Here is a 19835-nt window from a genome sequence, read left to right on the forward strand (position 1 = left end):
TCCATTCTTATTTCACATTGGAAAACAACAAGAAAAAAATGTTTCACTGTGTTACACTGTGTCCTTTCTTGCTGGAAAACGCCGTTAGTTATATTTAGCTAACAATAAGCACAAGGATGCTGTTGCGAAATCATATAGAGTAAAACTAATCCTTTATGTTCCTTTTTTTTTATTATTGGAACAATTTATTATATTTAAATATCTTTTCTCATATGATTGTATAACTCTCATATATTTTGTGATCAATTTTTTTTCTACATAAGATTTCTTTGAATTTTAATTATAATAAAAAAGATCTTTTTTTGTATTTTATTACAAATATACTCGTAATTTTTAATAAAATTATAATGCTTAAAAATTAAATGATCATATCATAATTTAATAATTTTTTAAGAGATTGTAAAAAATTATTAAAATCAGTACTTTTTAAAGAAAAGATACATAAAGGTCAAAAATATGATTTTTTTAAAACTATAATATTTATACTATTTATAGTCGAGTGAGGATTTTTATATTTAAAATTTGTTTTAAGATATCATAAATTCTTTGAAGATTATAGAAATTATATATATATATATATATTATATATACATATATGTGTGTGAACCTCATCGCTTTTTGATGTAACGAAATAAAATTCGTATGTAAAATCTCGCTCGTCGAGAAAGAAGGAAACTGGAAAACCGTTTGTATCCACCGCCCGTTTTATGTAGTAAGTAGTTCGAAGATCGAACCGCTACGCGACAGCGGCGATTCATCGCTTCACGATTGTTGCGTCAGACGCACGCGCGGTAGGTGGCAATGTCTTTTTACGAGCCGTGTCTCTCACGCTTGTCACCTTAGTTTTACGAACACGAACGCGCGTTTCGGTTGACACGCGTTTTCGCGGGTGAGCGATACAGGCAGGTCGTTGCGCGTGAAGTCGCTGCCGCCGCCGTCGCCGCCGTCGCCGTCGTCGTCGTCGTCGTCGTCGTCGCCGTCGTCGCCGCCGCCGCCGTCGTCGCCGCCGCCGTCGCCGTCGCCGTCGTCGTCGTCGTCGTTGTCGTCGAGGTCGTCGTCGCTGACGTTATCATTGTCATCATCATTATTATAGATGCTCATATGCACGGATCGCATCGCGTCGTCGTCGTCGCCGCCGCCGTCGTCGTTGTCATTGTCATCGTCATCGTCATCGTCGTCGGCGTCGTCGTCGTTATCACCGTCATCATCGACAGTGCCATCATTCGTTGTTCAACGTTGCTCCGACTTGTCGGGCAAACCCCCAGGCTAAGAGCCCCGGAGAAGACATGTCAATGTCAACACCGATATCGACATCGACATCGACAAGAGGATCGCGTGTGCCTCGATCGCGGCAGGCGCAGTGACGATTTCCGTCAGCATACTCTGATGACGTCAGCCGCGTTGCGATATGATGGAGTCCATCAGAAAATGGTTTTACAGGCCTAAGGTGAATACGTCGCGTGCTTCTCTGTGTACTCCGATTGCTTGTAAATTTGCTCCGTCCTTTTTTTTTATTTCCTTCTCATCTGCCTACACGCTATGTGTTCGTTATCTTTATCTCGCTGACTCTCTCTCTCTCTCTCTCTCTCTCTCTCTCTCTCTCTCTCTCTCTCTCTCTCTCTCTCTCTCTCTCTCTCTCTCTCTCTTTCTATTTTGTGTATGTGTGTGTTTCTCTCTATTTCTCTTTCTGATCTCTATACATTTTATATTGACCCTGCTTTGTATTTATTTTCTTGGTATTATTTTAGTTTACGTTTTAATGTACATTCCCTTAAATTTAATTGTGTGCCATGTTTCGAGAAACTACATCTTTTGCTCTACCATTTCAGTAGGACTATTTTCTCTTTCTTTCGCCTCTCGCCCCGCCGTGCCGATCGAACGCGTGCGCTCTTTTCCCCTCTCTCGTTTCTCACCGCGACGGACTTCCCAAACGCTGTTGCCACCTGTTTCGCGAAAATTTCGCACGACACGAGGTGCATATACGCATACGACACGGTGCCTACGCACTACATGTGCACAGCATTCGCGTGTCGCACATTTTTGCGGGCGTGAAATGAACTCGGTGATGGTTCTCGCGAAATCGCGTTTACGAGAGCGGTCACAAGGCATATTGGAAAGCATCCAAATATCCTACACGGTTTCCTCAAGTGAAAGTCGACGGGCGCACTCGCGCAAGTTTATTCCAATTTGAGTCTGGAAGTGCCCGAGTGTTTTCGAGTATCTCTCACTTCTGTATACCTGCTTGTACAAGTTTTGGGCGAGCTATGCATTTATCGTGCCGCGACGATGCCATATGCCGTGCCAATACGATCGATTGAAATTGAAATAAAAGAGTTCCGAGAATAAAAAAAAAGGAGATAAAGCTGTATACATTACATCACATTTAATGTGGTACAAGCATGTATATAGGTTTCTTACATGCCCCTCCCTCTCATCCGTTTCCCTCCCCTTCCCCTCCCCCCATTTCGCTCCGCGCTGCACGTTAGATCGCACGACGTCTCGATGTATAATAGAACACGCGTAGAACATATATATATATATCGCCGTATTGGAAAAATAAAACTCCACCCTCGAGACTTTTTGTCCCTCGTTTCATTTTCATTTAATCTTCTATCTCGTATTGTGTTCGACCGAATTACATGGCTAAACTGCGACAGGGGGGAGAGAGGGGGGGAACAGGTATCCTCTAGGATATGGGAAGTGTTACGCTCTCGCATAATGACGCTTTATTAACACCATAACGCGCGCCCACGAGCCATGCTGCAAGTCAATTAGTAATTTATGCGGGGAGAAATAAAGGGGACGGTTGAGGGAATCGGCCTTCTCTCCACGAACGCCGCAGAAATGGAGCGAGACCGCTTTGTTACCGCCTGTGAGACTTGAAGTGCTTAAAAAGCTAACTGGGTCTCTCTCTCTTTCTCTCTCGTAATGCCACACGTGACTTTGCGCAAGACGCGCGTCGTTCGATACGCGCACGAATGTAGCAAATTCCCGACGTTAGATTCCTTTAACGCGAGACAGACAGACAGACAGACGATAACAAAGGCGGACGAGTTTTATTCGATTGTAGTAAATTAACCGCTTCATGTCTCGCGTCTCTCGTCGCGGTGAGCAAAAGTCGGAGTGTGCTTTTAATTTAATATCGTCACGCGCGATACGACGCGATAAGAATCGCGTATTTAACGCCCGAGTGTGAAGTTACATCGATTCCCGACGATTAGCGTGCAACAAAATTTTCCACATACGCGTTATCTACATTTTTTTTTTCTCAATGCTTCTTTTCCTTCGGACGCGAATGCAACATTGCGAGCGCAACGCGACAATGGAGATCGACGAATTCAAATGAGATACAGGCGCAAAGTCCAGCCCGCGCGTGATATTAAAATAAATGCTTCGGATATATGCATTGCGATACTCTGCGGGGAAATGTCTCGGTGAGAAATGTCTATGGAAGGTATAACTACTATATTGGAGACTTGTCGGAAGGAGAAAAACAACTGTAAAATAACTGTTTTTAGCGGCACTATTAATAGCCGGCGAAGCGAGGATACCGTTTTGATAAGAAACCGCGGCGACATTGTCTTATTTGGGAAGAGATCGAATCGCGCTGCCAGGGTCATCGATTTCTCATTAATTACACACGAAGTCACCCAATGTCACATGTGTGTCTTTGTGTCGCAGTAGTCAAGATACCGATAAGATAGTTGCCGGTATATACGATACGATCTTGTTTTGGGGAAAAGGAGAAGCTCATGCATGACGAGACAAAGAGAAAGAAACGGACGCGGATGAGCGGAGATAAAGATGCGCGAGGGCGATACAGGGTGGCGCCAGAAAAAGGGAGTCAACGACGCTCGACGGGATGAGTCGCGCGTATTTTTTTTTTGTCTCCACATCCGATGACATTGCCCGTGCGAAACGAACGTGAATTGTATCCACTGCACGGTAGAATTGATCGGTAGAATTGCTGCAGTGCTCGTCGAAAAGCAGCAATTCGCACGCTCGACGCACGCGACGGTTTAAAGTTCTGAAGCATTCTTACGCGATTCTCCGTATGTAACGCGAAACTGTGTATTCACTCCTCGCACGTTGAATTTTAATCGTCGCGCTTTGCGTGTGACAGTCCGTCATTCACCTGCCGACGCAAACTTTCTAGTAAATCATCGTTACGAACTGTTGAGCGCACAGCGAAATTGTAAAGCAGAGCGATATTTTGAAAGAACGAGCGAGGGAGAGAGAGAAAGAGAGAGCGAGTACGTCCGAACTGTTTCCTCTCCCTCTCTTTGTCGGATGACAACGACTTTGTTGCCGCAAAATAGGTCACAATTAGTTTGCTAAAACCCGGTACCACGAATGGAGACGATAAAAAATTAAATCCAGGCCATAAATCCTAATAAATCGTACAATGTTACTGAACACAAACGTTTCGAGTCTATCCTTTGTTCACTCTTGTTCGATCCTTCGAGTTAAACATTGTTGTTCCAAGGTGAGAGGTATGACTCAAGGGAGATTCGATAATCGTTCAGTCGTCAGTCTAATTGAATGTAAAACAAGCGTTGACTCAAGTCGATTAAACGACCGACATATCGACTGACGTTTTTGCGCAACAGTATTTATTACAATTTAAAGTTTTACACTTCGAGTTTTAAAAGCAAAAAAGAGAAAAATGTCCCCGAATTTTTTTGATCCTTTAAACAAAAGCTCGTGGACGGCGTTTTAGCGTTTGTGATAAAATTGCTGATTTTTCGTACGTCATGTCGCTTCGCAAAACAAAAATTATTCCGTGTATTTTTACGAATTTTACAATCGCGCGGAGCAAACGATACAAGCATATCGCAGAATTGGTCTCACGAATTCTCTGATATTATTTAATGATGTCCTTTAATGGAGCTTACGTTACCTTGACAATATTGAATTTTTACGCCGGTATTGCTACCATCCCAGCTTGCGTCACATCCCGACAAGATTTGTTTATGACGTCAGAAATGTGAAAATATACAGATATACAGACAGAACGCAAATGTGATAATATTGTAGAACGCGCGCAAATTCCGTACAGGAAGTTTTAGTCACACATTCTTGGAATATTTTAAAATACGTATTCGGTAATAATGCTTAAACTTAATGCGATACGGAAAAACTTTCTGGCGGAATTATCGGAGTAGTGAATTGCCGCGGTTACGTTATCTTTTACACTACGATGACAAAAGCGAAGTTGTAGATATGTACGAAACTTGTAAAATTTTGTATGTCACGGTGAGTTCGCTTCGTTGAATCTTCTCGTTCTCATCGTCGTTACAGAGTAAACTTTCACGCTCACAATTTAACCGCGATTATCGTTATGAGAAAATTATTTTTTTATTTTTTAGGAAGACACAGAGATGATACTCCCTACCCCCGCGTGCTTCTTCCACGTGAAATTCTTAAAAGAGAAGTCACTGTCTAAACGATTTCGCGTTTTCGTTTCGAACATATCCCGGGAACAGAATTAATGCCATCGTTCGCAGTTTGCAGAAGTAAAAAAAGCAAAAGTTCGCCCCTCGCTGAAACTCGTGTACTTATTATGAAGTACTGCGCCTCTCCTTACGCAAATCACGGTGTAACATTGTTCTAGTTTTACGATATCGATACGAGGGGGTTAATCGATTTATTTGTCACGCCGCGTACGTACCTACGTAAGCATGACTCCTGAGTCATTTCCAGTAGGACATGATTCAATAACAAGTACATCCGTACCGTGACAAACGTTGCACCGTCATAGATTCATGTGCACCCAAAGCATGTTATTATTAGCACGTTATTGAGTAGCGCACACACGCATGGCACACATTAATAGTATCATTATAATATACACTACAGCACAAAAGTTTGGAGCATTTTATATAATTTTTTTTTTTAGATAAAAAACACGGATATTTTTATTTTTATTACAGATTTTATTGAAAGTATCGATTTTTATTTTTGAAACGTACGCCATTGGAATAAAATTTGTGATTAAAGCAATATACTTTTGCACATTTACAACGTTAGTGAATAAAGTTGATTAAATTCTTTTTAAAATTAAGGTTGCTCCAAACTTTTGAGCGGTATAAGTGTAAATAAGAGAACAAAGATCATTTTTTCTTTGCGATTTTCTCGCTATTTTTTTAACGAGACTGCCTTTCTACCTTTAATGAGAATAATCTCAAAATTTAATTAAGAAAAGAACTTGAACCCTGTTCTATTATAAATGGACCTTTTTGTTTTATTATAAACGTATTTTTTTTTTAATATAAAATCCTTATCTCTGCATCGATAAAACAAGAATAAATCTGTGTTTGAACTTTGCGCAATCGATGATCCGTAAATAACGAGTTGCGATCACACGCGATTGATTTATCTTACTTTTAAATATATTTTCTTGAATAAATCATTTGTTCTATACGTGCCGGGGTTGCTCTTTGCGCGTAAACTGCTCTTTTCGTAAATTCCTTCACAGAGTCGGGGTTTAATCAATATAAATTAAAACCCCCTTTAATCGGGCATTTTTCGAATCGGATTCCGCGTCGTAATCGGATTTAAAGGCCGGCTTTTCTAAAAAACGAGGGATTCGGAATCGCCGCTTTCGTTGAAACGTACGTGCCGCCGACGCATTTCGGACGCGATTTAGAGCTTACGGTCATCGTACGACCTACATTGCTTGCACAAAATGTTAAATTCATTATTATCTTGAAATACCATGCTCGACGTTATAATATCGTAATACATTACGATAATTCATAATCAAAGTGCTATGTCCCCATAGGTTGTCTCGGCATTATTATCGCATTTTCGTCACGAATAAAATGCTCGTCAGACAGAAATTGCGGGTTCCGCGGACGATTAAATCGATTTCACCCTTTACCCTATACGACGTCATATGGGTAGTACAAAATTCATTCAACGGGAATAATATGGTAGGTTTCACCGTCGCGCCCTTTAATCATGTGACGTGGGTGACCCTTTCATTATGACGTAGACACGATTAGACGTGTCATTGTTCAGATATGTGGCTCGTCAGTTTACAGATACCGCGGACTTATCCCTCGCAAGTTAATGCGGGTGGAAAATCCCCCATTTGTTTTTCAAGTCCGAAGGCGATATGATTCACAATTATCTCTTAAGCTTTAATCTCAGATGTTTCTTTGCTTAATCCTCCCCTCGAATATACGAAATACTAATTGAAATGAATTTTTAAATTGACCTTTCTAATCGATTCTCTATACGTTTTTGTCGTTATACAGAGGGATGACACAAGTCTACTGGCTCAATTCTTTTACGCCGACGAGTCTCTGAACGCAGTCGCCTGCGAATTGGACTCCTTCGACGGTCGACAAGAGCCGGAGAGATGCACGACGCTGGTGAATCAGTTGCGACACTGTCAGGATAAGGTGCTGACAATCTGCAATCAAATAATGGACGATTTGATTCCGGAAAGCCGCGCCAATCGGGACTTCAGGGTGAAATTCCCTGATGACGTGATGCAGGAGAATCTGGCCGGGCAGCTCTGGTTCGGTGCGGAATGTCTGGCTGCCGGTTCCTCGATCATGAACCGAGAGGCCGAGAGCTCGGCGATGAGGCCGTTAGCGAAAGCTCTCACTAAGTCACTGGAGATCGTCAGGAATTTGTTGAGAGAACACGCGCTCAAGGGTCACATGAATTTGAAGGTATTACATTGTATAAGTAAAATTTACGATTTTAATTAATACGATTGAAGCGTAATCAAGCGTATTAATAACGTTTAATTTTTCCAGGCGCAAAATCCTCTCGAGCCGTCTCTGGAGAAGCTCATCGAGTCGTTGAAGATCTTCGATCGACTGTTCGCCGATTTCGAGCTGTGCTATGTCGGCGCTATGGTACCGGTGAAATCGACAAAAGAGTACGAGCAACAGGAGCTCGTATGCGTATTATTTTCAGAGACCTTGCAGCGAGCGCTTGAACGCGGACTGTTGGACCAAGCGGATGTAGATAACTATGAGCCAGCTTTAATGTTCACTATCCCTCGCCTGGCTATTGTCTCGGGACTTCTGGCACCACCCGGGGGACCGTTGTGCCTCAATTCGCCTGACACCATAAGCGAGATGTTTAGGCCATTTAGAGTAAGACATTGTGACTTGAAATATTGATTCTTATATTGCTGATCGTAATTTAACGATTTTGTTAAAAATTTCCATATGATGTGGATTATAAGCATAGAAAGAGGCAACTCTAACTTTTTTCAATTTATAATATGATGATCAGTTCATTTATCTTTACAATTAGTAGCTAAGTATCGTCTTTTCGACAAGTATAACAATTAATTAATTTTCAGACTCTCCTTCTCAAGATAAGAGAACTATTATGGACGTTGAATAACCGCGAGTTATACATGTTGGAGAAGTTATTATGTTCGAACGAGGAGCCGTCAAGCTCGATCACGCACTCGACGAAATCGGCGTGTCCGGACATACCGGATTTGGAAGAGTACGTTCATAATTTTTATACCGGTTATCCGAACTGCAAGGAATTTATCGTTGATTTCTACACTGTGACGAGAAACACGGGCAACAACATGGACGAGGTAGCGAACGATGCGGTTCAATCGTTGGACGAGAGTAGCAGGAGCGAACGGTTATCGAGCAAGAAGCGCGAGCAGAGCAGAAATGGTGGACGTAAAAAGAAGAGAAATGCGGAAACCGAGTGTGAAGATTTAAACATATCCTCGGACGGGTGTGATAGTAACGTAATATGTGACAGCGCCGAAAAGATGCAGCAGAGTGATGGGGAAAGTGCTGGTGAACGAATACAATACGAACGGGAATTACCTGACACTCCGCGCTACATTAGACAGTTTCTTCGTGACTGTGATTCAATTTCTAACGACGGGAACGACGACAGTCCCGGCTTGGTGGTACAGAATGACGTTGCGACGGCAGACGTGGTAGCGGGAACCAGCGCTTCGAATACCGTCGAAGACATGCGGAATGAGGAAAGCTTCGTTACCCCCGACTTGACTAGAATATTCGAGGAGTGTTCCGACAACATTCCACAAACGCAGTATTTGCTTAATCAAGTAACTCGCGAAAATACGATAGACAGTGAAGCCGCGCACATATCCGAGGACACTTTTCCCGATTCAGACTCCAAGAAACTTATCTCGGAGGCGAATAAAACGCTCTCAAATCTTCTACTGGACTCCAGCGAGTGCCCGAATGAGATTTCGGAGCAAACAGACTCTGGTATATGTACGGTCATATCATCCGAGAACACCAGCTTGTATGACAAGAGCCCGGAAGAAAAGAAGACTTTTGCCAATGAGATTCAGCAGGAGGGATGCGGCGTATCGGACGAGGAAGATACGCAGGAGAATACCAGCTATTCTTGCTCCAATATGAACTCGCCAAAGAAGAAGAATCCTACCATTTCGGAGAATTCTTGTGTCTGCGGCACGAAGAGCGCTAGCAGCAAGACGACGCCTACCTTGGATCATTCGATCGAAGTGTCCGGGCTGCACTCGAACGGCGACAGGGAATCCGCCAAAAACATTCCACGAATATCGTCGAACTTCAACGGCACTAACGAGGAATTCATCGGCGTTGCGTACGGTAACGGCCAATTGACTCTCTGTGATTCCAATCAGTCCACCTTTCAGATAAACTATTCGGAGAATTGGGAAAATCTCAATTTGAACATAGACGCGTCGAGCTCCAGGAAGGAGTTCTGGGGTGACTTAAAGTGCGAGAATTGCCCGTCCACGTCTCGAAGTATCGATAAAATCGAAAAGTACACGCAGGACAAGGCGAGAAGAACGAGGGACGAGAAGCAACGGCGGCGGCATCAACACAAAGTGGAACGAAACACGCACAAGGCTCACGGTAGATCGGGAGACAAGAGACACAATCTGCAGATTATGCGAGCGGCCACAAGTACCGAGAGCTCTCGATCGAATTCCATGGACCGATGCTTGAACGCCCGATTGACCAGCTTCAGCGCCAGTTTGCACCTCGGCCAGAGTACCAGGCAGATGCCGAATTTTGGCAGTCGCAGTCCTCACATAAGTCCGCGACTTCATCACTTCGAGTCGCGCGGGCAATGCTGCTGCAATGGCACGCATTGCGTGAAGAACAAACACTCGTCGCCACACAGCAGAAAATTGCTGGATCACAGAAGATCCAAGTCCGAGCAGATTGCCAGAATGCGGAAAAGAGATGTCGAGAAGAGGGAGAGGTACGAACGAGAGAAATACGCGCGCTTAGAACATGGTAAGAGAAAATCCGGAAACGGAAGTAATCTAATGAACGACGGATTGGGCCCGAGGACGGACAAGAGCGGCTTGGTGTCGGAGATCGCAGTAACGTCGCAGAACGTGGTCTGTCACGAATATCAAAGTGCAAAGGACAGTAATACGCGCAGGTCTGCGCGAGCGAGGAGATTGGTCAACGCATCGACAGTATCCGGCGTGTCGTGTTTAAATTCCCATCAATCTTCGAAATACAAACCCGATGTAGCATCAAGTTCCAGTTGTTCAAGCTTCTGTGACTCGAGTTCGGAAACCAGCGAATTTCATAGCGACTGTCAGGACGATGAAGAGATTGCATTAGCGATGCAAGCCGCCGAGATCGCAAATAGAAATCAAATCAGAGCCAAATTTCGGTAAGGGAACATATTGTTACTTTATTCACGTGCCGTTGCGTGAACGATAACGTAATTACGTTTTGAGTCAGTCTCCGTTAATATTTGAAAGATACTGATATTTATTAGATTACCTGAAACTTAATAAAATTTACCTGGATAATTCATTTGCTTTACATACATATAATATTTGATTTATATATATTTTTTTTAAATTTATTTTTACTCTAAGTTTTTTATATTTTTTATTTATATATTCCTATTCTTCATCTTGTTTTCTTTATTGATGCATTTATTTTAATATATTTTAATATATGTAACAATCTCTTTTATCCATATTAAAATACTGCTGTTATTACATTTTCAGATCCTCGGAAGATCTCGTTCATCGCCTCTTCGTTTGCATAGCAGGCGTGGCGGATCAGTTGCAAACAAATTTTGCATCGGATTTACGGAACATTTTGAAGTGTGTTTTTCTCATGAATAGCAGTCAGGCAATAGAAGACACCGAAGAATCGAAAGATCAGAACTTAGCTTCCACGGTGAATGCACCAATAGACACGGCGGAGACAGGAAGTATTCACGAGCGACAAGAATCGTTACCCGAATATGAAGATGTAGAGGAAACTGCTATGATACACGACCGAAGTACGGATATGTTGACTTTCTTATTCGTGAATTTAATTTCAATTAATAAATATGTGTCGGTTCATTGTTAGTATTTGAACATTTTAAAAATTTGATCTTTGTGCATGTATATGAATAGAAATATTTGTTAAATATTTAATTCAAACTTTTTTCCCAAAAGATATAAATCTAAACTATAAACACATAATAAAACATAATTGTAAGATTATTTTTATAGACGAGTACAAAAAATTAAATGTTTTAGCTTCAATTTGTGTAAAATATAGTATAATATAATTTTTTTTTTATTTCCGAGCAAAATATTAATCTTTTCATAAGCAGAACTGCATTCAAAAACTTGTTAAGCTTCTCTTAAGAAATAAACATTTAATACACAATTACATAAAAAGTTATGTTAAATATTATCATGTCGGTCTTTTTTTTTCCTGTAGCATCTCCTGTCACCGAGAGGGGGGAGGAGTGCGTCGAGAGAGCGCCTGCTTGGGTGCCAGACAATGACGCGCCAAGGTGTATGGCTTGCCAAGCGGGATTCACGGTTGTGCGACGTAGACACCATTGCCGAAATTGTGGTAAAGTGTTCTGTGGTCGTTGCAGCAGCAACAACGTTCCACTGCCTCATTTCGGGCACACGAAACCTGTAAGGGTGTGCAACAGGTGTTTCCTGTATCAAGTGACGCCTTTTACGGTCTCTCAAGTCTCATCCACCAGATGAATATTTCTGAAGTGGCTTGTGAAATCTAATTATTTTTTATCGAATTCCCTACGCTACGATACACTTCCTTTTCAATATACAAAATACTCGTGCAAATTTGGCAGCCATAATTTTCATGATAAAACAATTAAATATTCTTTTATTCCATAGTAAAAAAAAATAAATCTCAAATCTCTCGGTAGAGCATCTAATTATGTGATACAATCGTCCGGTGTTAAAAAGTTTAGTTTAATGAATTAACCGCTATTCCGTGAGCCGAAACATGTTATTCAATTAGTTAATTGAAGCAAATGTTTGAATTACGCGAGTATTTACTCTTTTTTTTCTTATTTCTGAAATGATACTAAAAGGTATATTGAATATATATATCGAAAAATCTAGTGACAATTTGATTTATCCAATTCTTCATGTATAATTTGTAAAAAGAGAAACTGTAGAGAGATACGTTTGTACAATAACGAATAGAAGAATTGGAGGCAAATCGCCGTCACTAGATTGCTTTCGTGAATTATTTATACACTTATGTGCACTTAATCTATAAAATTAGATATATAGGCGCTAATCGCTCATATTTTTACACATCATGATTAAATATTTCTTATAAAGGTGTTAATCCAATTTGTAACAGCTGTGGCAATGTAATTTGATTTGGGTGTATGGTGTAAGATTTATCGTATGCATATTCATTTCAACGTTCATTTAAGAAAATTCTTAAATGTCTTCGTTTAAGCAATTGTAGAAGATAATTTTCAGCCGCTTCTGTATATTATTCTTTTATTTTCTTTTATTATTTTAGTTATTATTCCCCATGGATTTTGATTCTAATACAAATTCGTTTAAATTATTTTATAATAAATTATAAAGAAATATTAATTTCTTAAGTTATATCACTGTGCAGAAGCTTATTATAAACTGGTGATTTATTTCTGTCAGAGATGTGTGTGATAAAACCTTCCCCGTTCTGTATTCTAAAATAAAAATTAAATAAAACTAATAGGTCGTTAAGTTATCGATATTTATAACAACTACAAGTGTAAATAATATTCTTGGTACATGATTATAAACTTATATAATATAAATATTATTTAGAATTATTAAACGAAAGCGTGGAGCACACACATATATTTGAAAAGATTCGGACTTAAGTAAAACATTAATTTCAAAGTTTCAAGTCAGTCGCAGTAAGTGATGAGTGTTGTTTCGATGTAAAAAATTTCTTTCTTTCAAAATATCTAGATTTTCTTGTTACAATAACCGAAAGATTGTATTCAGAACTTATGTATTTCCAGTATAGCTTGATAATCGATAGTTGATTTTCCATGGAAAGCAAGCTTCCTCGTGGAAGTTTAAAGACTTACACATCACACTTTCAAAGAGCGTCAAATTATATATATAGTGTACATACATCTGTGTAATGTATAATGTATACATGTATGGGAATACGTATGCACGTTTAAACGAAAAACGACGAAGGGAGAACAGAATGAAAATTTCACGTTCGCAGTAGTTGGGTCTCACGCTGTAACTTTATTATCGCGATAGAATTTCTAAGCGTCTACTGCCCGCTGGAGTGTTTTGAAGAATATACACAGGGTGCGTTAGCACACAACCATTAGCTCCTGTGCCAAATTTACGACAATAAGTTTCCTCTTTCTTATATCTCGCACGAATTTGGTTCCTATTGGAAAGCTCGTACAAGATACTTCCCATTACTGTGAGACATTGTGTTGTTACGTTAAACATTTCGGGACTGTATTCGTGACAGACGACTACACGGCGTGGTACATACGTGCGTCCCATGATTGATAAAAAGACTGGTTGAATGTACAGATTTTTCGCTCATTAACGTTTCATGAATTTGTATGTTTGATGTGTATGAGTGTATGTGTGTGTGTGTGTGTGTGTGTGTGTCGCAATTAATATAAATTTCAAATAATAGATTTATATCGTTACCAATTTTGTTTTTAATTATGTTTTATTGTAAGAAAATGTTGATTTTTTACAAAATGAAAAACTCATAACGATCAATTCCATCAACAGTTTTTCTCGAATTTTCGAATCTTAATTCATCAAGGTTCAAACATCGACATAGATAAAAATTGATTTTTGGCATTTGAAACAATTAAAACACAATATTTAATTTAAACAATTATTGGCATTTAAAACAATTAAAACACAATATTTAATCTAAAAAATGATAAAATCGACACGTGTCTGTCAACATAAAAATATAGGTTCACATCACGATTATGTATAAACGATTATGTAAATTAACGGTGATTCAATTTGCTGTTTAATATCACGAAACACGTTAATTGAAAGCGACGTATATCAATTAATCTGACATTTAGACACATAATTACGATTATCGATTTTCATATGGAACGTAGCATGTAATAATGTTCTCTAAAACGAACTAACGAATATAGCGATATCACTCGGCGGGGTTGGATTTGGAGATTGTTGTATATTATAATCGCGTGTGCGTATATTGTAAACTACAGGTTAGGACTTTTTACCATTTGAGGAAAAAAAAAAATTGTATGTCAGCGAGAGTGCTTATAAGTCGTGAAAAAAAAAAATTAGTAAAAAGAGAGAAACAAAAAAGAACTTATTTCTGTGTAAGAAGCACATCGAGTAGGGAGTATATACTTTTAGATTACAGATGATTAGAGACGGAGAGTTATTTTTTACACGTAATCGATGCCTTGCTAGAATATCGTGCTTTCAATTTCGAACGCGACGAAAAGCCTCTGGCTAAAAAAAATCTAGCGATTAAGCGCGAACCGCCGCTAAGCATCTCATCTCCCCTAAATACGAATCATTTTGGTAATCAGGTTTTCCCCTGTGCCTAAATTATCACAGGCACCAAACTACATTAATATTGGAACGCTCCGACGCGCTTAAAAGTGATCTGAGAGGGATAAAAATGGTATATCTTGATAAGATACTCTGGTGAAAAGAATTCTTATAATCATATTTTAAGTTTAGGAAGATATTTCTGGAAAAAAACCTTAAATTTCTTCAAATTTTGTAAGTTTTCTTGGGAAATTATGAAATGCAAAATCAGAATATTTCAGAATTCATTCACATATATAAAGAATTCTAAAAAAAAAACATAGACTGTCTCATCAACACTTCTGGAAAATGTTTCAATTCGTACAAAAAATTTGAATTTGTTGTTAAAAGTTATATAATTATATAGAAATTCTGAAAAATTATATCAAGAATTAACAGAAAAATTTTTGCCAAAGATATCTCTCCTTTTTCTCTTTTATCTCAGAGAATACAATTTAATAATAAAACTTATTCGATGTTCTCTATAAAAGGACATAGTAATAAAATATAGAGCAATATACTGATAATAGATTCGATCAAAAATTGCTGCATCAAGGAAGGATTGACTCATAATCGGCAAGTAAATTAAATGAAATTTTAAATTCAGTTTCAAACTTTACTCCATGTATGTATGTATGTATACATGACTGTTGTATAAGAGATTAAAGAACTTTCTACAGAGTTGAAGGAAAACTGACAGTCATAGTCCCAATTAGGGACAAATATTCAATAAAGAAGAAAAAAGTAAAGACAAGTAATCGGCGCGCAGTTTGCATAAATTGAAAAATGTATATAAATTCTCGTAAAAATATTATTATAAGTATTAAGATTCGCTTTGACCGAATAAGCTTATATTTATCATTATTAAATAAAGAATTATCTCTCAATAAATCTAATTCTCTTTCTCCTCTCTCTTTCTCTCGGAATAAACATTTCATACGAAGCTTATATGGGAAGGAGAGTTCCAATATTATTATAGTTCAGTGATCGCAAACTAGCAACTAGCCTGTGAATATGAATTAAACGAAGAAAATAGAAAAAGGAAAAAAAGGAAAATAGATATATGTAACAAAAATTGAAGAAATGAAATGAGATATAGGGTGGATCAAAGATCACGATATCGCAAAAAAATTCGAATAAAGAGGAGTTAATCGTATTTGTGCGAAATAAAAATTAAAAAATAATATAATATCGATAACATTGGTTGATGTTAACGGAATTAATATTATAAAAGAAATTTAAGATTTATTTCAAATTAAACGACTGAAATTATATATTTTGTTGATTGACTATATGTCATTTCTCTTTCGGCGTAGTGATTTTGATCCACTTGACACATCGAGGGGCTTACGATTTGCCAGTTAATTAAGATATTTTCATTACAAAAGGCGACAAAGTGTACCCCTCTGAATTATTTTTATATTATTTGCCTAAGTGTACGTATATGGAAACGTATTCTTAGCACGTTTGACGTTTGATAATGGATTATCTCGGAAGGCGCATGATCGGTTTGTCGGAATAACGATCAGTAAGAGCGTAACCAATGGCAAAACAATTTATTATTAATTGCTGTTGACGATAGTACCGAATTCGCTTGCGATCCATATCGGAAGGATAACGATACGTGAGATGTGTCACGTGTTCACGATTTTGGCGAAATAAAAAAAAACACTTGTAGACGAATGAAATTATATAGATGGATGTGTGTACATGTGCGTGTGTGCATGGGCGTGCGTGTATGTATATGTATACGTGCAAATAACAAACCTTATTCGCAATACATCATGAGACGAAATTGTCTCTTTAATATTTGAATGCACTGTGGTTTCGGTAATGGATGTATTCACACAAACACAAATATAAATAAAGTTTGTTAATTAAAATACATATGTTTCTAGAGTCTTTTATTGCTTCAAATATATGTATTAAAATCTGTCGAAAACAGATTTTGCAAAGAATCTTCATCTCTGTGGAATGTATAAGGCGACATTTATATTATAAAAAGGAAAAAGCAGAATAGAGAAATAAAATTTTTCGAATATCGCAAAGTTGTCTGGTAGCTGCATATTTCTGCTTCAATAATTTGAATGAACAGAAATTCGTTTCCGGCAGATGTCTCCATATTCTTTCCTGCTGACTCACGAAGTCGAAAAGTTGATAATTATTGATTGGTTAATTAATCCATATGCAACAGACAAATACAAACGCGAATTTTAAATGTTTAAAAAAGCTTAATCAAAATTTTAATGAAAATTTTTTTAATCTCCGGAAAGACTAAACATCAAGTCTATTAAAATATAAAGTTTTTATAAAATTATATTTTAATTTATTCTCAATATTAATTACTAATATCCGAGATTAAAATTTAAAAATTGCGAGCAATAGAATATTTACTAAAGGCCTCAAATTCATGAAATCATAGCGAGTAAAAATATACCATTGCAGATTAGATACTCTTTATATATTTCTCTTTGAGTATTTTCTACGCTATATTAACCTATACTATTACTGACATTTATTCGACTAAAATGAAATAAAAATTGAAATAATCATATCATATACAATATAAAAATCACTGGACTTCTGAAAGAAAAAATACTACACATCTCCCACATCAATGTATTAATAACAAAATTTGCAGCATAATATTAATTCTGTTACAATTCTCTGCGATTGAGTTAAATGCTCCAATCTCCGTTGACATCTTAAATAGTTAAAGCGTCACACGATATTAACTAGGGATCATAAAAACATCTTGATTAATTCGAAGCAAAGACTATCTCCACTCTCTCTGTCTCTCTCCTCTCTTAGCGATAGCACCAAAATGATAAAAAAATCTCTGGGAAATCCTTTTGATTTTTGTAACAGTTTTTTTTATTTCTTGTCAACTGTTACTTGTATTAGCAAGTATCATGGGGTGTATGTCAAGTATTTGTAATGTATGTATAGTTATGCTTCATGGCTTCTCCAGCACGCGTTCCTCTTAACTCATCAATTACTTATTGTTACAACTTTGTTGTAGGAAATACCTGAAAAAAAGTTACATCATATGTTACATTTTATTCTCACGTTAGTAAATTATGTTTTCTATCACGCCAAAATATCGATATTAATTACCTTAGCATTCATTCTTAAGCTTCAGGTGTAGCTAACGGGGCTTCTTTCTTCTCTTCAATAATAATGGCGTCTTTTTTCTCGCCATTGGGTTTGTCATTTTCATCCAGTTCCTTTTTGGGAGCCACCTTTAAATGTTGCAGATTTATATATTAAATATGCTCTTACAAATAATGTAAAATTCCATGTATTAATAAATTATTTAAAAAAAAATGATAACACAAGATTACAATATCTATGAATTTCAATGAAAATAGACGTACAATTTAATACAAATACAACATAATAATATATATAACAACACAGAATACACATATAAAAGTGTAGCAGCTCACAAAATATATATATTTACAAAAAGTTTACGTTTCATTACAAATTCATCAAATTTTACGAAAATTGTGTTTCTTCCTTTGTCACCTCATCAATTATTACATAATATGAATATTCCGATATTGTTCTAATTTTCTCTTTACCTCCTCTTTGCTGGCTTCATCAAAGTTCTCCACTAGGTCGGGAACCTCGTCGTCCTCTTCCAATGTGGTTTTCCCAACCGCGCTTCCAGCGACTGTACTTGCTAATCGTTTCAGCTGTGTCAGACCCTCGGGTCCAAGCTGGCTCAATATTCCCGGTAACATCTCGGTTATCTGTTTATTCTCTCCGTGACCAGTGATAGCAAATGTATTAGCGGACAGACTAGCCTGGGCTTTCGGATTATTAAAATGGATGACCGTGCCATCGTCTTTAATCATATTAACCTCCTCTATTCCAGGAATTGTATTTACAGAAAGTTTCTTTAAACAACTCTGTAACTTTTTGTCATCTGTGGCGGCAGTTGCATGTACAACCTGCGAAAGTAAAAAAACAAGGTAAACATAAAACCAACAACGTTTAATTCTACCTCAAGGCATAAATAGAAAGTTAAGTGTTCCGCTTAACATTGCCTCCGCAACTGTGTTACTTTCTCTCTCTCTCTTTTTTTTGTTGGTAATTTCGCTAATTTTTCGTGGACTATTATTCATTTGTTAATTATGAGTGCTTTAGAGAAGAAAAAAGCAGTTATCAGTAAATATGTATTTTACAAATCAGGTTAAAAGCCGACTACTGCGAAAAGACGATCAAAATAACTCCATTTATGACAAATCTGTGTGACATCCGCAGAGGAAATATGTTGCGAAACACGAAAGAAACTGACAGCTAATAATTTCGCATCCGTCGTCCCTGTAAGAGAAATCTTGCGATGTCACTATTCGCTCCGTTTTGAGAAACGAGACACGTATATTAATGACGACGACGGGCACGAATCACGTCGAAGGGCGATAAAGCAAGGTGGGGACGAGCTGGGGTATCTCGGCGACGTCGAAAAGGGAGAAACGGACAAGCGAAATGTATAAGAAACGCGCGACGCTTACCTTCTTCTTGCGTCGGGGTGTACCCTTGCCGCCGATTCGCACTTGGGCCTGGAGCTTCTTGAGCTTCTCGGGATTCATGCTTTTTAACCTCTGTTCGTGCGAGAGAGGGGGACGGGCGCGCGTAAGCGAGAGGGTGGCTGCGACTAGTGCTGTCTGCTCCACGTGAAATCCTTCCTCTTACGAGCGAGCGAGTCGACGAGTTGTGCGAGCGCGGGGACCGGCTACGCCGCGACACGTGCTCTCCGATCCGTCTGAGATGCTCGAGAAAATGGAAGCGCACGGTACGCTCGCTCGGCTCGCTCGCGATCCCTACGTCAGAGCTCATTTCCGGCGACGGCGGCGGCGGCGCACGGCGCGCTTCCGCTCCGCCGCGCGTGACCACCATACCGGTTCGAAACACGTTGCGGAAACACGCGACCTTCGCAACCGCGAAATACATATATGTTTCTCGTTCAATTTTCAACCGCTTCCGAGATATGTTATTA

General features: G+C 38.6%; 2 protein-coding genes across 4 annotated transcripts; one reads left to right on the top strand and one right to left on the bottom strand.

Moving 5' to 3' along the window:
• Positions 1-1147: 1147 nt before the first annotated feature.
• LOC105462753 (lateral signaling target protein 2 homolog) lies at positions 1148-13454 on the top strand. 3 transcript variants are annotated; one of them, XM_011709594.1, is made up of 6 exons: positions 1148-1447; positions 7263-7685; positions 7773-8117; positions 8330-10650; positions 10997-11277; positions 11709-13454. In XM_011709594.1, exons 1-6 carry the CDS (start codon positions 1409-1411, stop codon positions 11987-11989), a joined length of 3690 nt encoding a protein of 1229 aa, XP_011707896.1. In that variant the 5' UTR covers positions 1148-1408; the 3' UTR covers positions 11990-13454. The 3 variants fall into 3 exon arrangements, with proteins under 3 accessions (XP_011707896.1, XP_011707895.1, XP_011707897.1); XM_011709593.1 differs by lacking the exon at positions 1148-1447 and adding an exon at positions 1774-3454; XM_011709595.1 differs by lacking the exon at positions 1148-1447 and adding an exon at positions 1774-3434.
• Positions 13455-17432: 3978 nt separating this feature from the next.
• On the bottom strand, positions 17433-19669 carry LOC105462754 (transcription factor BTF3 homolog 4). The gene is made up of 4 exons (XM_011709596.1): positions 19351-19669; positions 18415-18786; positions 17945-18069; positions 17433-17856 (listed from the first exon to the last, which is right to left on the bottom strand). Exons 1-3 carry the CDS (start codon positions 19426-19428, stop codon positions 17959-17961), a joined length of 561 nt encoding a protein of 186 aa, XP_011707898.1. The 5' UTR covers positions 19429-19669; the 3' UTR covers positions 17433-17856; positions 17945-17958.
• Between the last annotated feature and the right edge of the window lie 166 nt (positions 19670-19835).

Source organism: Wasmannia auropunctata, unplaced genomic scaffold (assembly GCF_000956235.1).
Source record: "Wasmannia auropunctata unplaced genomic scaffold, wasmannia.A_1.0 LD336095.1, whole genome shotgun sequence".
Taxonomy (NCBI): domain Eukaryota; kingdom Metazoa; phylum Arthropoda; class Insecta; order Hymenoptera; family Formicidae; genus Wasmannia; species Wasmannia auropunctata.

What these genes read in the sequence shown, in the direction of transcription:
- LOC105462753 (XM_011709593.1), top strand. Translation starts at nt 3,389, where the DNA reads ATGCTTCGGATATATGCATTGCGATACTCTGCGGGGAAATGTCTCGGT. An exon ending in GTGAGAAATGTCTATGGAAG is followed by an intron (nt 3,455 to 7,262) that starts GTATAACTACTA and finishes GTCGTTATACAG; the next exon opens with AGGGATGACACAAGTCTACT. An exon ending in AGGGTCACATGAATTTGAAG is followed by an intron (nt 7,686 to 7,772) that starts GTATTACATTGT and finishes TAATTTTTCCAG; the next exon opens with GCGCAAAATCCTCTCGAGCC.
- LOC105462754 (XM_011709596.1), bottom strand. Translation starts at nt 19,428, where the DNA reads ATGAATCCCGAGAAGCTCAAGAAGCTCCAGGCCCAAGTGCGAATCGGC. An exon ending in CACCCCGACGCAAGAAGAAG is followed by an intron (nt 18,787 to 19,350) that starts GTAAGCGTCGCG and finishes TTACTTTCGCAG; the next exon opens with GTTGTACATGCAACTGCCGC. An exon ending in ATGAAGCCAGCAAAGAGGAG is followed by an intron (nt 18,070 to 18,414) that starts GTAAAGAGAAAA and finishes CAACATTTAAAG; the next exon opens with GTGGCTCCCAAAAAGGAACT.